The 17,939-nt window shown below is 39.0% G+C and overlaps 1 protein-coding gene across 1 annotated transcript in view; it reads left to right on the top strand.

The window, feature by feature from the left end:
• The window catches only part of Il23r (interleukin 23 receptor), a 59,845-nt gene that overhangs the window by 6,778 nt on the left and 35,128 nt on the right, over nt 1-17,939 (top strand). Inside the window, exon 3 of the mRNA XM_076863361.2 lies at nt 3,843-3,966. Within this exon, the coding sequence (XP_076719476.2) occupies nt 3,843-3,966 (124 nt within the window). The remainder of the gene's footprint in view (nt 1-3,842; nt 3,967-17,939) is intronic.

Raw genomic sequence — 17,939 nt, 5'->3', positions numbered from 1 at the left:
GTTTAACATTACTATTAGGTATGTATCATTACTGCACATCAGGCCTGGCCTGTGCCCTTGAATAAGGAATTGCAGAGTACTTTTCTTTTTCTTTTTCTTTTTTTTAGCTGTGCTGGGGATGGAACCCAGGGACCTCTGCATGTTAGGCAAGTACTCTATCACCCCCAGACCTCTTCATTTTAATGGCACTCATTGACATTTTATTAATCAAGTCATACACTTCGTAGAATAAACTTCACTGAGTGCTTTCTATGCTTTAAAATGTGCTCAATGCTAGAAATGCAAAGAGGGAAATCAGAGACCCTGCTTTCAAAAGGAAAGGATCTTTGGCTAGGCTCTGAATGAATAAGAATTCTGGTTGGTGATCAGTGACTGTCCAGATAATAGAGAACAGGTGGGATTAATTGGAAAGAGCATTTAGGCCGTCTCCTTGAATCTGGTTGAACAGCAGATCTGTATTCTTGGTTGTTGAATAACCTGGCAATAAGATTTATCAATCATCAGATGTGACTCTCATAACCATACTCACAGGCTGTCTGTATGTCATTTCACATTATCAAAAGCTGTGCTTATTTTTATATGTGTAGAGTTGTCTTTTGCAAAGTTAATTAACCACCGGGCATTTATAATCCTGAGCATTCTCTTCACATAGAATGCTGTGGAGACACATAGTCCACCAAATGACATTTGTCTTTTGTGATTGCCCAATCAATGACATTCTGTATCTGAAAGCAGAGGAAATTATTGTAATCAACAAGGAATCACACTGCAAGCAATGTTAAGAATAATAAGTTATGTTTCCATACCTACTTCCTTTAAAGCTCAAAAAGAATGGAAAGATTTAGTTACCCTACTTGGAACCCAAATTCTCCTCACTGTAATTCAATGTTACAACTCACCTGAATGTTTTGAAGTACTTTGGTATGCTCCTAACAGTTTTTTTAAAACTGTAACATCAATTGCATTCATATACAAAGTTAAAAAAATTTAGACTAGCAAAAACAGAAATACTTATCATCTCCGTAATCCCATAATTTTACCAATAACATAATCTCTCTTTAATGATTTGGAACATGTTTTTTGAGTTTCAGTCTTTTTCTCTTCCAAATGAAATCACTATACTGAACTATTTTGCAACATGCTTTCTTACTTTATCATATGGTGTGTAACACAAAAGGTGAATTTCAGGTGGGTTCTTTGTCTTGTGAATTTGAAGAATGAAATCCACGGACACAAGGGTGAGAGCAAAGTACAGGATGTATTAGAGTCATAGAAAGCAGAGCTCCTGAAGAAGGAGGGGTGCCCATGGGTGTCTGTTATCTAGGGATTTTTATGGCTTAATCTGTCCCTGTAGGTGATTGGTGGGACATAGGATTTTGGACAGAGGGGCCAATCAACTCTTTTTCTATTTTGTCTTCTTCAGCAAATTTGGAGAAAAGTGATTTCTAAACCTTAATCAGCACAAGTGTGGGGGTGGGGTCTGTTGGAGCAAGAGGAAGTACTTTTGGAGGTAGGTGATGTCTAGAGCTGTTAAGAAACTGTCCTCGTGTCTAGGAATAACTGGGGTAAGAAGTTTAATTTCTAAATTCTCTCTTCCTCCTTTTCTTCTCTTAGACCCTTTTATTGGCTGCTTATGGATTGCTTATCTTTCTGTTTCAATCACTTAATCAATATATTTCTAATGTCTGCCAAAGGCTCAATCCTTAAATTGTCATTTACATCATTATTTTTGGATGTATATTTAGGAGTATACTATAGCTTATTTAACCCTGTGTTGGAGTATTAAAATAGTTTCCAATATGTTAGGGGCATATTTTTTAACCAAATATTTTTATATGTCGATGAATAATTCATTAAAAATGCATTCCCTAGATATTATTTCTAATTTTAAAGATTGTGATATGTGAACTGCCCTCCATAAAGGTTGTACCAATTTGTACTCTCACTAGAAGAGCATTAGAAGATTTCCCTGAGTCCATCCCAACACTGTGTATTTACATATTTCAAAATCCTTGCCAGTTGGATAGATCTAAAAGATATCTATTATTGTTTTGATTTGCAATGAGGATAGAATTCATATATTTTTATTACTTTATAAGTAACATCCTTGGTAGATGGCTTGCAGGTAAAATGAAAGAGTACATTTGTATGTAAATCTTTGGATATAACTTCAAGTGTATATGTCTCTATCTTTATTTATTATTATTCCCTCAATCTTCCATTTGTCTTGTGCTCTCTGGGTAATCAAGTACCCCCAGGCGGTATTTCCCATGTAGCCACAAACTGAGAGCCATATTTGAAAAGTGGGTATATGATTAGCACTCAATAATTCCATATTTTTTTAACTTGATCTTGGTTATTATTGGATGATATAACTGAAAATTCCAAATACCATTCTGTAGTTGTTGGAAATTTATAGGCTTCAGAGGGCTGAAGGGCTGAAAAGGTAGCATCAGAACTGGCATTTTTTTCCCACCCCTTGGGTTTAGTTTTTCCCTTGTTGCTTCATTCTTAAGCAGACTTAAGGCAGCTAAAGGACTGTCCACTAAGACAAGATGGCCACCAGCAACTCGGCTCACCTGCTACTCACACAGCAATTTTAAGGCCACTGGGAAGAAAGCTGAACAGAAGTGAATGTAAGAGGAATGGAGAGTGTGAGAGAGAGAGGTGTGGGGTGAGATCTGTGAATACTGAACTATTTAAAAACTCTTTTTGATGTGGTCTTGGTGGCAAAATACACATAGCATAAATGTACATTTTTAGCATGTTTAAGCGCCTCTTTTATAATGGCTTAAAAAAAAAAAGACCCTTGGAGAATTCTGATTGATCCCTGGAGTCAAGTGCTCATTTCCAAGGGGCATTCTCATATTAGCCAGCCTAGGTCAAGGTTTTGAGGCATGAAATACATTCACATTGTTGTGCAACCATTACCTTACTCTCTTCAGAACTCTCTTCTTGCAAACTGAAACTCTTCCTTCATTAAACAGTAGCTTTCCATACTCCCTACCCCAGCTCCTGGCCACCTCCATGTTTCTAATAGTTTGCTCTTTTAAATCCCTCGTGTAAGTGGAATCATAAGGTGATTCTTCTTTTCTGTCTTTTTATTTTATTAGTGTTATGTCTTCAAGTTTCATCCATGTTGTAGCATGTGTTGAAATTTCCTTCCTTGTACAGCTCAGTAATATGCCATGATATGAACACTGAACTTCTAAAGCAAGTGGGGGAATATGTCCCAGAGGAGGAGATAAGCTGCTTAAGTAGCAGGAAAAAAAAATTGCAAAGAACCCTTCCACAAGAGCCTAAGAACAGAGGTTTCAAGGAGGGAGTGACCAAAATGTCAAGTGCTGTAGAGGTCAAGTTCAATAACAACTGACAAGAGAGAATGGGATTTGGGAAATAGAGTCATTATTGACCTTGGCAACAATGGTTTTAATAGAATTGTGTGAGCTGAGTCCTGATTATTTGGGGCTCAAGAGTAAGTGGGAGACGCAGAATAATGGACTGTTTTCAGATGCTTTGCTGGGAAGAGGAGGAGACAGATACAATGATAACTGAAGTAATATAGAATTTGGGAGAAGACTTTTTTTAGTGGACAAGGATTGGGGTGAACTTGACCTTGTTGGTATTGCCAAAGGAGAGGGAACATAGTACAGGAAGAAGAGAAGCAATGTTTGATGGCAGAGTGGATTGCAAGGTGAGGTGGATGAAATGAGGAGCAGAGAGGTGCTCAGTACTGGCTGGTCCAGTTTCCAAAATAAAACAGACAGTTTATCAGCTAACTACTTTGCAAAGAACTTTATGTTTCTTGTGGATGCTCCTAAGTGATACATTTTTTGTTGCAGATCCACCAGATGCTCCCAAGGAGGTCACCTGTGTCATTTATGAATATTCAGGCAACATGACTTGTACATGGAATACTGGGAAGCTCACCTACATAGACACAAAATACGTGGTGTTCTTGAAGAGGTAGGTTCCTTCTGAGGGGGTTCACATGTGCAGTTCTACTCCATTCAACCTGCCTTCTGCCTGCAGCAGAGATTCAAGAAATCAACTTCAGTCATTAAACATATGCTCTGATTATCCCCATCTTCCTAATTATGATCAAGGAAACTAACAACACCTGTCTTGGGCCATTTGTATTTTAATATCTCTGTGGGGCAGTGTATACTATGACTTTTCTATCCTTTTTATTCATTGGTAGATAACTGGTAGATAGCACCTAATGGTGTAGCTCAGCAAAGCTTTAAATTGGCTTCAATCCTAGCCCCATTCTCCTTTTAGGATTAGGACAATTTACTCGGTTCTCAAATTTGCTGATTTTTTTTTTTTTTTTTTTTTTTTTGGTACTGGGACTTAAACCCCGGGACACTCAACCACTGACCTCAGCCCTATTTTGTGTTTTATTTAGAGACAGATCTCACTGAGTTGCTTAGGGCCTCACTAAGTTGCTAAGGCTGGCTTTGAACTCATAATCCTCCTGCCTCAGCCTCTGAGCTGCTGGAATTACAGATATGCACCACTGCACCCAATACTGATTGTTCAACATGGGCTTCAAGTAGAACCTAATGTGTGGATTTGTTCTAATTATATAAATGGCATTTGGCTTTTAAAGTGTGTACACAAGGCCATGTTCACAGTTGGCACTAGATTCACAGATGTTTTTGTCCCCACAACAAAAACTGGGCCAACCAGTACTGAGATGCTACCCAGGGGAATTCCAAAGAGTTTCCCCCCAAAAGAAAGGGAATGTCAACTCAGCTCCTGCAGGTTCTTGACACACATTGCAGAAGGAAATTTCAGGACATATGAAAAGAGGCACAAGCAGAGATTTGTTCTGGGAAACAAGCAATACAGCAGGATGCGTGCTCGAGGGGAGAGGGACTACTGGCACTTGGGGTTCAGACCTGCTTTTGTGGTCTCAGGCTTCCTTTTTTAGAGGAAACTTTGTAAATGGTAAGCATGCGTAGTACTGGGGTAGAGTCAGCTTAATGAGCTTGATTCTCTAGATCATGGAGCACAGAGCTGGGCACAGAGCTGGGTACGGTGGTCTGTTTCTTCTCAGAATCTTTAGGTTGACATGATCTAGTTAAGAGCACTTGGACATTCCCTTATCGTGGGTTTTTAACAGCATCTTTCTCTAGGCTTCTTTTAGTCTAAAAATATATCCTGCAAGCTAACAAGACACATTAGCACTAATTAACTGGACTTAGAATACTCTAAGATTTATTGGACTTTTTAAGTATTCTGGCCTGGAGGAAAAACAGGCCTGGGAATGAAAGTGAGGGCCTTTGTGGAATTTTTAGATTTAAATGACCGTCCCTCGTTCCTTCCCTGTTTGTCTCTGTTCTACCTATCCTTGTATCTTCTATCCTACCTCCGTAGTAACTCCCAAATATGAATTTAGTGTCAGTGTAGGCCAATCGGTTTTTCTTAGGGGTGTCCAGAGCATAGGACTTTCAGTCTTAAAACTTGGAAAGTTACGGGAAAAGTGGGGAGAAGTTGGTAACCTTAACCAGGTTTCTTGTTTTATTTATTCATTTTTAAAGAAGCAATGCCTTCTGTAGTGAATTCGAAGTATTAGTAACCCTCAAACTTTTCATGAGCTACTTATTTTTTTAAAGGACTTACTGGACCCTTACTATGTGCCAAGCACTGGGGTCCAGAGCTTTATAACCCTGACCTCATTTCATCCCCTATACAACCTGGTGAGGTACATACAATTATTTTTCCCACTTTTATAGACAAGGTACTGAGGCTTAGAGAAGTTAGGTGATGTGTCCAGACCCAGGCAGTCACAGAGAGGGGCAAATGGGAATTGAAACTGGGCCACCTGATGGCCTCCTTCCTGTCTTAGCGTGTTTCTGCTCAAAGGATGTGGGAGACCAGATCAAGGGCACGTTTTAGAGATGCTACCAGGTCTCGCCATTAGAGAAGAGAATAACCTTCGAATCTTATTCTCTCTCTCTGTCTGTCTCTCTCCTGTTAGGTACTCAGAATAATTTTAACTAAATGAAAAATAAAAAGGAACACCTATTCAAGAAATTCTGGGTAAAACCTGGACAGATTGTATAAATACATTCCTAAGCCTGGGATTACCAATTGTTTGCCTTGGGCAGGAAGCTCCTGCTTTTTATTCTGAGCGGGGGCTAAACAGGATGGTCAGATGTCAAAGAAACCATGAAACCCTGAGATCAGAAGTAGACAGCAGTGATGGATAATGTACAGTGTGCTAAGTACTATACTCCATGTTTGTGTCTTCAATTCTCAGCTCTGCCTTGTGCGGAAACTCTTGTTCTCATTTTATAAGTAGCTTGGAGAGTAGACATTGTCCCTCCAAAGTCATTTGGCTAAGAAGTAGGGGAGCTGGAATTCTAACAGTTGTCTCTCTGGCTCTATAGTCTGATACTTAACCTGTACCCTTGCTTTAATGCAAAGCAGTCGCTCTGAGATGCAAAGAAGTCAGGAGGACAAGAAAACTAGAGTCTCATTACCAAGTTAATTTTAGAAATGTGAAAATGAGAGGTGCCTGAGGGCAAACCCCATACTTTAAGCTCACAGAAAAGCTAGGTAATAGCAGACTAACAGAGAAAGCTTGGTAACTTAAGAACTTTTACTGTTTTATGGAAACTGGATGTATCTCACGGACTTCCTGATCTTCTTGTTCTTCTTTCCTTCCATTTTGCTCTCTTTCTCTATGTTCTATCTTATATAACAGCTTTATTAAGTATAATTCACCTACCACACAATCCACCTTATTTTAAGTATACTATTCAATGATTTTTGTTAAATCACAATGAAAAGAAAAGAGCATGGACTCCAATTTTAAATTAAATTAAAACAAGCTTATAATTCTGGCTGGGACTGTCTCTCCCAAAATCCTTGGATTAGAGAATAGTACCCCAGCTCTCTAGGAGCATAGTTTTATAGCACAAAAAGTTACAAAACGGGGGGTGCCTTGGGAACTTACAGATAATAGTATTTTGACAAGTATAATTCAAAGGCAGATAGTAGGTTAATGATCTAAATGGTTCAGCATTTCAAGGTAGGGAGTAAATTTAGATCCCCACACCGGAATTTATGAAGTGCTGCTAAGGTTTCAGAGAGGGTTGTTATCTGGTCAGGGAAAGCCAGTCATGGGTGAGTTCAAGGCATGGGCAGGCATTCCAAGCGAGTTTAGAAATCGCAGTAATTTATAGTAAAACAGAAATTAACTTTTCATGACTTTGTGACAAGATGGCTCCCAATCTTATGGTGGAATTAGGCTGGGTTCATCAACTTTAGCAAATTCCTAGAGTTGTGCAACTATCACCACAGTTGATTTTAGAACATTTTCACCATGCCAAAAAGAAACCCCATGCCCATTAGCAGTCACTTCTTATTTCTCCACAACCCTCCCAGCACCTGGCAACTACTATTTTGTTTGTTTGTTTGTTTGTTTCTGTGGATTTGTCTACTCTGGATACTTCATGTGAAAGGAATCCTACAGTAGATGGTCTTTAGTGATTGGCTTCTTCACTTAGCACAGTGTTTTCAAGGTTCATCCATGTGCAGCACGTGTCAGTACTTCAGTTCTTTTACAGCTGAATAGTGTTCCATTCTAGAGTTTTATCACATTAGGTTTATCCATTCATTGGTTGATGAGCATTAGATTATTTCCACGTTCTGGCTACATGAATAACATTCTATTAACATTTATACAAACATATGTTTTCATTTTTCTTGGGCATATACTGAGGCATATATATATTAACTGTGCGTATATATTAACTGTTAGGGGAACTTCCGGAATGTTTTCTAAAGGAGCTGCAATATTTTACCTTCCCACTAACAATGTTTGGGCGGGGGGGTGTTCCAAAATCTCCATGCCTTTGCCAATGCTTATTATTGTCTTACTGGTTATTGTCATCCTATTAGGTACAGGTTAGTCAACTTTTTGTCACTGTGACCAAAATACGTGTCAAGAACAGCTTAGAGGGCTGGGTCTGTAGCTCAGTGGCAGAGCACTTGCCTCTCATGGGTGAGGCATTGAGTTCGATCCTCAGCACCATTTAAAAATAAACAAAATAAAAGCATGCTGTCTTATCTACAACTACAAAAAAAAAAAGCTTAGAGGACGAAAGGTTTATTTTAGGCTTATCATTTCAAAGGTTTCAGTAGAAGGTTGGCCAACTCTGGACCCCATGGCAGAAGGGTCTGGCTGGGAATAGCTTTTCAGCTCATGGAGGCCGGGAAGCAGAGAGAAAGGAGAAGCCAGAGGAATAAGAGATAATCCCCAAGGGCACAGTCCCAGAAATCTGCTTCCTCTTGCCACACCCCATCTGCTTACAGTTACCACCCAGTATTGTAGTCCTTTCAAATTATTAATTTATCAAATGGATAAATCACTGATTAGATCAGAGCTCCCATAATTAATCATTTCACCTCTGAACATTATTAACAAAGGAGATTTTTGGCGAGACACCTCACATCCAAACCATAACAGGCTAATATTCTGGCAAACCCCACTCACCTGCCTTCTCAGGTTCCTGACAATAGAGTTGCATTGTAAATTTGTGAGAGACATATCACAACTTGAAAAAATATATTTATTAGACAAAATTTCAAACTTGTTAATCACCACCTAATTTCTATATAGTATCATTAAAATAGACTCTAAGTGTTTTATGACTATTAATTATATATTTCGTTGAGATCCTTAAATGCTTCAAAATTATATGTGTTTAAATTATTTGCCCATGGCTTTTGAAGGACACATCTACTTTATAAAGAATACCTGTAGTAGTTATGAGTACTGAGGCTGTTTCATACTCAAAAAGTCACTCAAAAAGTCACTCAAAAAGTATATGAGGTATAGATTTACAAAAGAGAATGCATTCAGAATAACCATTTTATTTCTAGTTTAGGTATCTTTTATGATGCAAATATCATAAAACCCCAGGGCAGTGCATTAGTTAGCTTTCAATTTCTGCAACAAATCTTGATATAATCAACTTGTAAGGAGAAAAATTTATTTGGGGTCACAGTTTCAGAGGTTCCTGACCATGACCAATTAACCCTGTGGCTCTAGGCCTGTCATGAGGCAGCAGCATATCATAGTGGAAGTATATGACAGAGCAAAACTGCTCACCTCGTTACCAGAAGGAGAAAGAGATAGGATGAGAAAGGTGACTAGAGCCCCACTATCCCCTTTAAGGCCATGCCCTTTGAGATCTGAAGGCCTTTAAGGCCATGCCCTCTGAGATCTGAAGACCCCCCCACTGGGTTGCTTTTCTTAATGCTTCCACCACCTCCTAGTAGCACCACTAGCTGAGATATTCCAGATCCAAAATGTAGTGTGCAGTCACTTAAATACACAGGACCTAATCACAAGGCCTTATTTATATCAGGTCACAGTGGTGTATAGTACAGAGTTAGCATGGCAATTCAGTTACACTCCAAGGCCCCAGACTCTTTCCATCTTTCTACTCTATAATCTTTAGTGTGTCAGCCTTAATCTTTAGATGCTGCCTCTCTAGCTTTCTCATTCAAGTTCCAAGCAGGAAAAGTAGCAAAGGGAAAAGGACATCCTTTCATGAACTTTTACCTACATGGTGTTGGCCAGTAAGATGCCATATGTCTGTCTACTCTATTTGGATGGAAACTGGTTGAAGGGCATTACAGATGGAGTTCAGTACTGCTATCCAACAGTATCACCGTGCTCTCTAGCTGTGGGATCTTGGATAAATTATTTAGCCTTGCTGAGTCTCAGCATCCTATGAAATAAGGGTAATTAATAATATAAATCTTACAAAAAAGCAAATTATAAGAGATGGCTTGTATATAAAAAAATGCTTAGAAACAACAAAAGGGGTATCTTACTCCATTCATGTTTCTATCACAAAATATCTTAGATTTTATAATTTATTTTTAAAAAACACAAAAATTTATTGCTCATAGTCCAAGATCGAGGCACCAATAGATTTGGTGTTTGGCAAGGGCCCATTCCTTATAGAAAGTGTCTTCTCTGTATCCTCACATGGCACAAGGGGTAAGGAAACTCTGTTCAAACTCCTTCTGTAAGGAGCCCTCATGACTTAATCATCTTCTAAAGGTCCAACCTCTTAATAGTATTTCACTGGAAAATTTCAGCATATGAATTTGGTGAGGGGTGTCACCAATATCAGACCACAGCAATATCATGGTGACATGCAAGGCTAATTCCCTCGGCTAGTATGATTTGTTCTCATATCAAACCCAACTAATATGGGAGAGAGAAAGATTAATGTAAAGCCGTAAAATAATTATTCATAGGATATTATAAACAACAGTCTTATTTACACTATTTTCAAGGAATATAATTACTTTTGGAAAATCTAGAAATATGTTGAATGTGCTCTAATAAGAATGACTAATTTCTAGTTATTGTATATATGTCAATAGTTAATATACTCATTCATTCAAACTAGAATATAAGCCCAGTGTGGACAAATATTATTGCTGTATCAACTAAGTTAGAACGGAGACTGATACCTAGTAAGTGCTCAATATATATTTGTAGAGTAATTTAGTGTACCTAATAACTAGAAATAAACATTTCTTACATTTCCCCCTTCACTGTCTAGTTAAATAAGTATAAGAAAAAGTCATATGTATTTTTAAAATTATCTATTCCACTGTCTTTCTATAAATTCAATAGTACAGGTTGAACATTTCTAATTTGAAAATCGAAAATCTGAAATGCTCCAAAATCTGAAACTTTCAACATTCCAACATAATATCTCAAGTAGGAAATTCCACATCATGAAAATTTGTTTCACATACAAAATAATTTTTTTAAATTGTATAAAATTACCTTCAGTTATATACATAAAAGTTTTATGAAATATAAATGAATTTCATGTTTAGACTTGGGTTCCTTAGCCAAGATATCCCATATATATATCCAAATATTCTAAAATATGAAAAAAATCACAATTCCAATACTTTCAGTTCTAAGCATTTTGGGTAAGGTGTGTGCAACCTGTAAACTGTAACTGAACTCTGACAAACCTAACCAAATTTTGAAATGATGGAGTCCAGATTAATGAGATTTTATCATATATTAAAGAATGGGAAAAATTATCATAAGAATCAACATTTTCCTCCAGCATATTAAAAGCACGAGTTCCTGTAAGCACAGACAAATCAGGAAAGGAAACACACATCTATTCATCTTCCAATTAATGAAAAACAAACTCATGAGTTGAAAGCAACTAGAGAAAGAAAAAGTCAATTTCACTAGCAAACTACCAAGAAGATCTTTTCTCTCAAGGAAAAAGTTGACTTAGAATGAATGTTGTGGTTAAGGTAGTTGGTACAGTATCAGGTCAAAGGCCCTCCCAGATCCTGGGGAGCTGGGGTATTTTCCACTTGGGCAAGTAGGGAGAGATTAGCATTGGCAAGGTTTCACTTCCAATTCGTGTGATTCTATATTCCAGTAAGGTCACATAGAGAAACCTGTCACCTCAGCCCACACACTGGTTTCACCAATGGCATACAGGTGGGGATCCCTCTTTGGCAGCACAGGGGCCATCGGGGCCTCCTGGTGTTGGGTTGAAGTGTTAAGTAGAAGAATTACATCTATGTTGCTTCAAGAGCTTTCTACCCACCATCCAGCTTCTTTGTGGTGTCTTCACCAGTCACAGCCGCATGGCTATCCCATACCTTCCTCTTCCTCTTGTAGTTTGCTGAGTAGTCAGGGGTGGTGACAGAAAGAAATTAAACTTGTTTATTGGCGTCTACCTCCTGCTGTCCCACTATCCTCAGCAGCTTCATGTATGTGTGCTCTTTCTTTATCTTAGGAATTCATGCAGTGTCTCCTGCAGTGCCTTCTACTTGATAAATATTTTTTGCACAGAAATGAATGGATGACACTCCATTCTGTTCCATGCAAGTCAGTTTAGCAAATATTCATTTAATATTTCATGTCTTCCTGGCACCATGTTAAACTCTAGAGACAAAAACAAAAGACAAAGCAAAACAAACAAACAAAAAAAGATACACACTATCTCTGTGCTTGACAAGCTTATACATTTTTACAAGGCCACCAATGGGGGAATTTCAGGTACCATGGAAGACCAATAGGGCAAATATTTTTAGATTAGATACCATTTTATTTACTTTCTAATTTTTAACTTTTTTTTTTTTTTTTTTGGTATCAGGGATTGAACCTGGGGCTTAACTACTAAGCTACATTCCCCAACCCTTTTTATTTTTATTTTGAGACAGGGTTTTGCCAAGTTGCTGAGGCTGGCCTGGAACTTGTGATCCTCCTTCCTCAGCCTCCAAATCATTGGAACTACAAGCATGTGTCACCATGCCTGGCTTAGATTGGATATCATTTTAGACCCTTAAATTCAGTTGCCTACTCTACCAGTTCATAAGGGCTGCTTATAGTTGCCACATCTTCTTCTCCGCATATTTATTTCTAACAAGCAGAATTCTTAGATATGATCCCAAACATTTATAAGACTGTAGTGTTAGGTTTCAGTAATTCTTTCAGGATTCAATAAACAGTTCATATTTTAAAATCCATTTCCTCATCAATTATGAGCCCAGAGAGCTAACTGAGACTGTAGACAAATACAACTTTGTTCCTTTTTATAACCACTAATCTCAACTGGTGAGAGCAGCCCACTATTCTTCCTACATTTCACTAGCCAAGTCAAGCCTCAGCTAAGCCAGAGAATCTTCCCTTCTTTAACCTCTATTGATGATTTGCTTCCTATTTTACTGAGAAAATGAGACCAATGAGAAATACCACAACTTCCCTCATCTACGTACACACTGACATCTGTACCCACAGACTTAATCTTTTGTTCTGTTACTCTGGATAAACTACCCTTGTGGTTCCTCCCCACTTGTGTACTGGATCTGCCTACTGGAGGACATTGCTCCAACCATTTTCCTCTTTTGTCGGCATCATTACCTTCTCTATCTTGACTGGGTCATTCCCATCAGCTTTTGAGCATCTGCAACATCTACTCTTTGGAAAAATGCAATATTCCCTAGATACTTCCCAAACACCATACTATTTCTCTCCTGCCTTTTATGACAGCAATTCTCCAAAGAGCTGTCTCTACTGTCTCCATTTTGTCCCCTCTCATTCTTTCTTTGGTCCTTTCTCACCTTCATTCACCACTCCACTGAAATAGCTCTTATCAAAGTTGCTAAGGTCGGGGCTGGAGTCGTGGCTTAGTGGTAGAGCACTTGCTTAGCACACATGAGACTCTGGGTTTGATTCTCAGCACCACATAAATAAATATTGTATCCATCTATAACTAAAAAAAGAAAAAAAAATCTTTTTTAAGTCACTAAGGGTTTCCGAATTGCCAAACCCAATGGTATATTCACACCCTTATCTCATCTATCAGGAGCACTTACCTTGGCTCTTCACCTTCTTTTGGCTTTCATAGCACCTGCTCCCTTTTGCTTCTTCTTGCTGAGTGCTTTTTCTCAGTCTGTTTTTCTGATTCCTCTTCATTTCCAGTAAAGTTGTAAAAGACCCAGAGCTCTGCCCTAGGACCTCCTATTATCTTTATCTACATTCATTACTTTAAATATCTCATCCAAATTTATGGCATAAAACTCCCCAATTTATATGTCCAGTCCAAATATCTTTCCTGGGCTGCAGCTGCTATATATCTTAACATCTCTTTTAGCATTTCCTCTTAGGCATTCAAAAGGTATCACAAAGTTACCATTTTCTAAACCAGATACCAGTTTCCTCTCCCCAAATTTGCTGATTCCATCTTAGTAAACCACATGTCTATTCTTAGCATTATTCATATAAAAATGATTGGAGTCCTCCTGGGTTTCTCTCTTGCCTTTCATCTAATTGAGCACCATGATCTTTTGGATCTACTTTGTAGATATCTGACATCTTCTCACCACCTGCACTGCAGTCCTAGGCCAAGCCATGTCACCTCTCACCCAGTCAATCCAGGAGCTTCCTAACTGGTTCCTTATTCTCTGCCTTGTCCCAGCTAGTTCCTTTGTTACTGATTTTTGAACCCAAAGACTGAATTCTTTTTCTTTCAAGGAATTGTAGAGTCAATGAGAAGACTGAGAACCAATGAGCAGTGATAGAGACTTTTATTCTTGGTCAATAGGAGAAGTGGAAGATAAACTTGAAAATCAACTTCTCCCTGCTCATGGCCAGGAGGTTATATCGATAGGGTAAAAGAAATGGGGAACAGAGACAGGTTAATAGGGTGGAGGAATATTCATGTATTTTATTATAATAAAGTTAGAGATTGTCAAGGGGTCACTTTGGCAGCCATCTTAGATCCAACCAGTTTTGGCCAGCCCACCAGAAGTGGAACTGGCCTTCAGGCATGCTGTCCTCAAAGAGGGCAGAGGCAGGGTGGGATAGAAATTCAGTTAGGTCATCTAGGCAGTAGAAGACAAAGGCTGGTAACACCCTATTCACAAGTAGATAATCTTTTTTATAGGCATCTAAGATCTTATCACCCTTCTGCTTGGAACATCTCATTTCAGAAATCAAAGCCAGAATACTTCCTTGTCTCTACATGCCTTTTAAATACCTCCTTCCTGGAGAACTCTTTGTTCTCATGTTTAATCCCTTTCCAGCTCCCTCCATCTGAAACCTCATTGACCTCTTTTGGTATTCCTTGAACAGGCCAAGCAAAGGTCCTGCCTCACGGTGTTGTCCCCAGTGCCAATCCAATAATTAAGATATAGTTTTGAGTAAAAGGAAAAAGAAAGTTTATTGCTTTGCTAGCAAAGGAGAAACAGGGGACTCCTGTCCCAAAGACTGATTCTGTCCATTAGTAGAAATAAGGGGCTTTTATAACAGGTGACTCAAAAGGCTACATTCCATGTGTTCCCTGTTGGAGTTGTGATTCACTTGTTAATTTGGGAGACAGATATTCATTTCTGAGATCTTCTGGTGCCATCCCCAAAGTCTGGATAATTTCATTCCTAAGGTGGTTGTGTACTCAGGGACAGATAACTCTGCCTAGAATAGGGAAGAAAGGTAATCCTGTTTCCCCTGAGATTGGGGGGCGGGGGCGGAGATTAGGGAGGAGCAGGAAGAGAGGAAGAGAAAGAAACATGTCCTTTTAGTAATAAGTTGCAGTGGCAGAGCAGCAAGGGCTATGTTCAAGCATAAGGTGGGACACTGTGAAGAGGGCCTTTGCCTATTACTTAAAATGCCCTTCCTCCGAGAGCCATAAAGTTTGTTCCTTTATTACTCTAATGTCACTTCCTCAAATGGGCCTTACCTCTTCTCCCTAAATATATAAATTCACACCCTTACTCCCAGAACTTTCTAGCACCTTTATTTGGCCTTATTTTTCTTCAGAACATTTACCATCTCAGAGTATCTTATACATATTTGTTTCACCAGAATGTGTACTTCATGAGAATTGCAACTTCATCTGTTTTTTTTTTTTTTTTTTGTAGCCCCAGTGTATAAAGATGTACTTGGAATATAGTTAGTGTTAGATAAATGTGTGTTGAATGAGTGATTAACTATAAACAGATGATGTTATTCATCACTATTGCCATAATTTGACAGTGTTTATTGAAAATTATTAATTAGGATTAGGGCTAGGCGCATGGGGAATATCTGAAAACCAAATCAATTCCCTTCAAAGAGTAATCTGCTATGCATTAGCCCACATACACACAGAGAAAGAAATAGAGAAATTTAAAAACTTTTCTGTGAATCATTTTTTTTTTTTTTTGTTACCATGACAAAATACCTGAGAAAAACAGCTTAGAGAAGGAAAGAGTTATTTTGGCTCTTGGGTCAGAGGTTTCGATCCATGGCCAACTGGATCCATTGCTATAGGCCATATAGCAGAGCTGCTTACCTCATGGCATGGGTAGGAGTGGGGGTGGAATGCAAGCACCAGGAACAAGATAGAACCTTCCAGGGCATGTCCCCAGTGAGCTACTTCCTCCAACTAGGCCCACCTTCTATAGTTTCCATCATCTCTTAATAATGTCAGCAAATTAATCCATCAGTAGATTAATCCACTGATGAGGTTAGAGTTCCCCTGTGATCCACTCACTTCCCTGAAGTTTCACCTCTGAACATTGCTGCATGGAGAACCAAGCCTTCAACACATAAGCCATTGGGAAATATTCCAGATCCAAACCACAACAACTTTGTAATGTTCAGTTCTATGAGCAATCAAGGACAATCCAGAGTGTTCTTTCCTACTTTCTACTCCCAGCACAAAGCTTTTGACACCACATCTATAGGGGAGGAGGCTTCTTTCCATACACCAACTATCTCCCCAGCAGAGCCAGGTGGGTGTTCTCCAATTCCATTTTGACACCACCTATGTTGGAGATAACACCAGATCATTCCCACAAGGCCGATGCCCCCACTTCAGATGCCAGTCAAAAGCCCCGAGTCCTGACCTGTGCTTTTTTTTTTTTGGTACCAGGGATCAAACTCAGGGGCACTTAACCACTGAGTCACATCCCCAGCCCTATAGGCCATATAGCAGAGCTGCTCACCCCATGGCATCACCCCACTCCTCCCCATGCCTATATGGCCTATAGCAATGGTCTCACTGAGTTGCTTAGGACCTCTCTCTTGCTGAGGCTGGCTTTGAACTCGTGATCCTCTTGCCTCCCAAGTCACCGGGATTACAGGTGTGCACCACTGCACCTGGCTTTGACTTATGCTTTTGACTGGCTAAAAAAAATCAGGGTTTCCAGGACACCCTCCTCAGCTTTAATTTATTATTGTGACTTACAGAACTCAGGGTCATGCTTTACTTAATATCCTTTATTATTATAAAGAATATTACAAAGGATATGATGAATAGCCACATGGAAAAGATGCAATAAAGACATCTGAGAAGGTATATGGAAGCTCCACCGTTGGCCATTGGTTATCTACTTGGCCATTGGTTATCTATGGAGCCTTCAACCCTGCTCCCTTCCCCAGTGGTGGGAGGTATGGAGGGGTTGCTGAAAGCTCCAGCCTCTCATCTTTGATGCCCCTTGGTGGGTCCCCTATTCCTGCCCCCATAACCAGCCTCCCTCCCGAGGCTGCCCAGGAGCACCCTCTTAAGTCATCTCATTAGCATACAGGAAGACACTTATTACTTTAGAAATCTCAAGGGTTTCAGGAGCTATGTTCCAGAAACCAAGCAGAGATCAAATATGCACAGCATTTATCATATCACAATATCATGATAGTCCTAAGGTATAATCCGTCATTATTAGTGGGAGTCTTCAGTTAAAACAGTGCTTTGCGGTCTAGGTGCTAACATGGGGAAGAATTTAAAAGCAGAATTAAATCACCTAGTAACCGAAGTTAATGTCAATTTGAGAATACATTTCCATTTTGACTTGAAGTCTTAATATGTGTGATAAAAGAATTAGCCACAAACCAATTAAGAACATGGATGTGGTTTTCTCTAACTGGAAAATATTCAAAGGTGCCCCACTTACCTTTAACCCGTAGTTGTCATTTCCTTATTTTCACATTTGAATTCTTATTTAATATAAGGTTAGCATATCTTCTAATAAGTTCTCTGTTACTGGGGTCTAGCAGGCATTTGAACTGAAGCCCTGTTAATGTATTTATGCTCCCTTTTATTTCATAAAAAATAAAAGGCTGTTATATAAACATGGCGTAATTTAACTTTATTTTGTGGTATGGGTACTGAGTTCAGTGTTCTCTATCACTGAGCTATATCCCCAGTCCTTTTTATTTTTTTTTTATTTTGATATAGAGTTTCACTAAGGCTGGCCTTCAACTTGTGACCCTCCTGCCTCAGCCTCCTGGCTGGGATTACAGGTGTGCACCATTGTACCCAGCCATAGTTTAACTTTAGATACAAGCAATAGCCTTCTGCTCCTTGCTTTTTTTTTTTTTTTTTTTTTCTCATTTACTCAGGATAACAACAATGTTACTCTATCATCCTTATTTT

The sequence above is a fragment of the Callospermophilus lateralis genome, chromosome 7 (genome assembly GCF_048772815.1).
Source record: "Callospermophilus lateralis isolate mCalLat2 chromosome 7, mCalLat2.hap1, whole genome shotgun sequence".
In the NCBI taxonomy this organism is placed as follows: domain Eukaryota; kingdom Metazoa; phylum Chordata; class Mammalia; order Rodentia; family Sciuridae; genus Callospermophilus; species Callospermophilus lateralis.
Note: the sequence above shows the minus strand (reverse complement) of the source record. Positions and strands in the feature narration are given on the sequence as shown.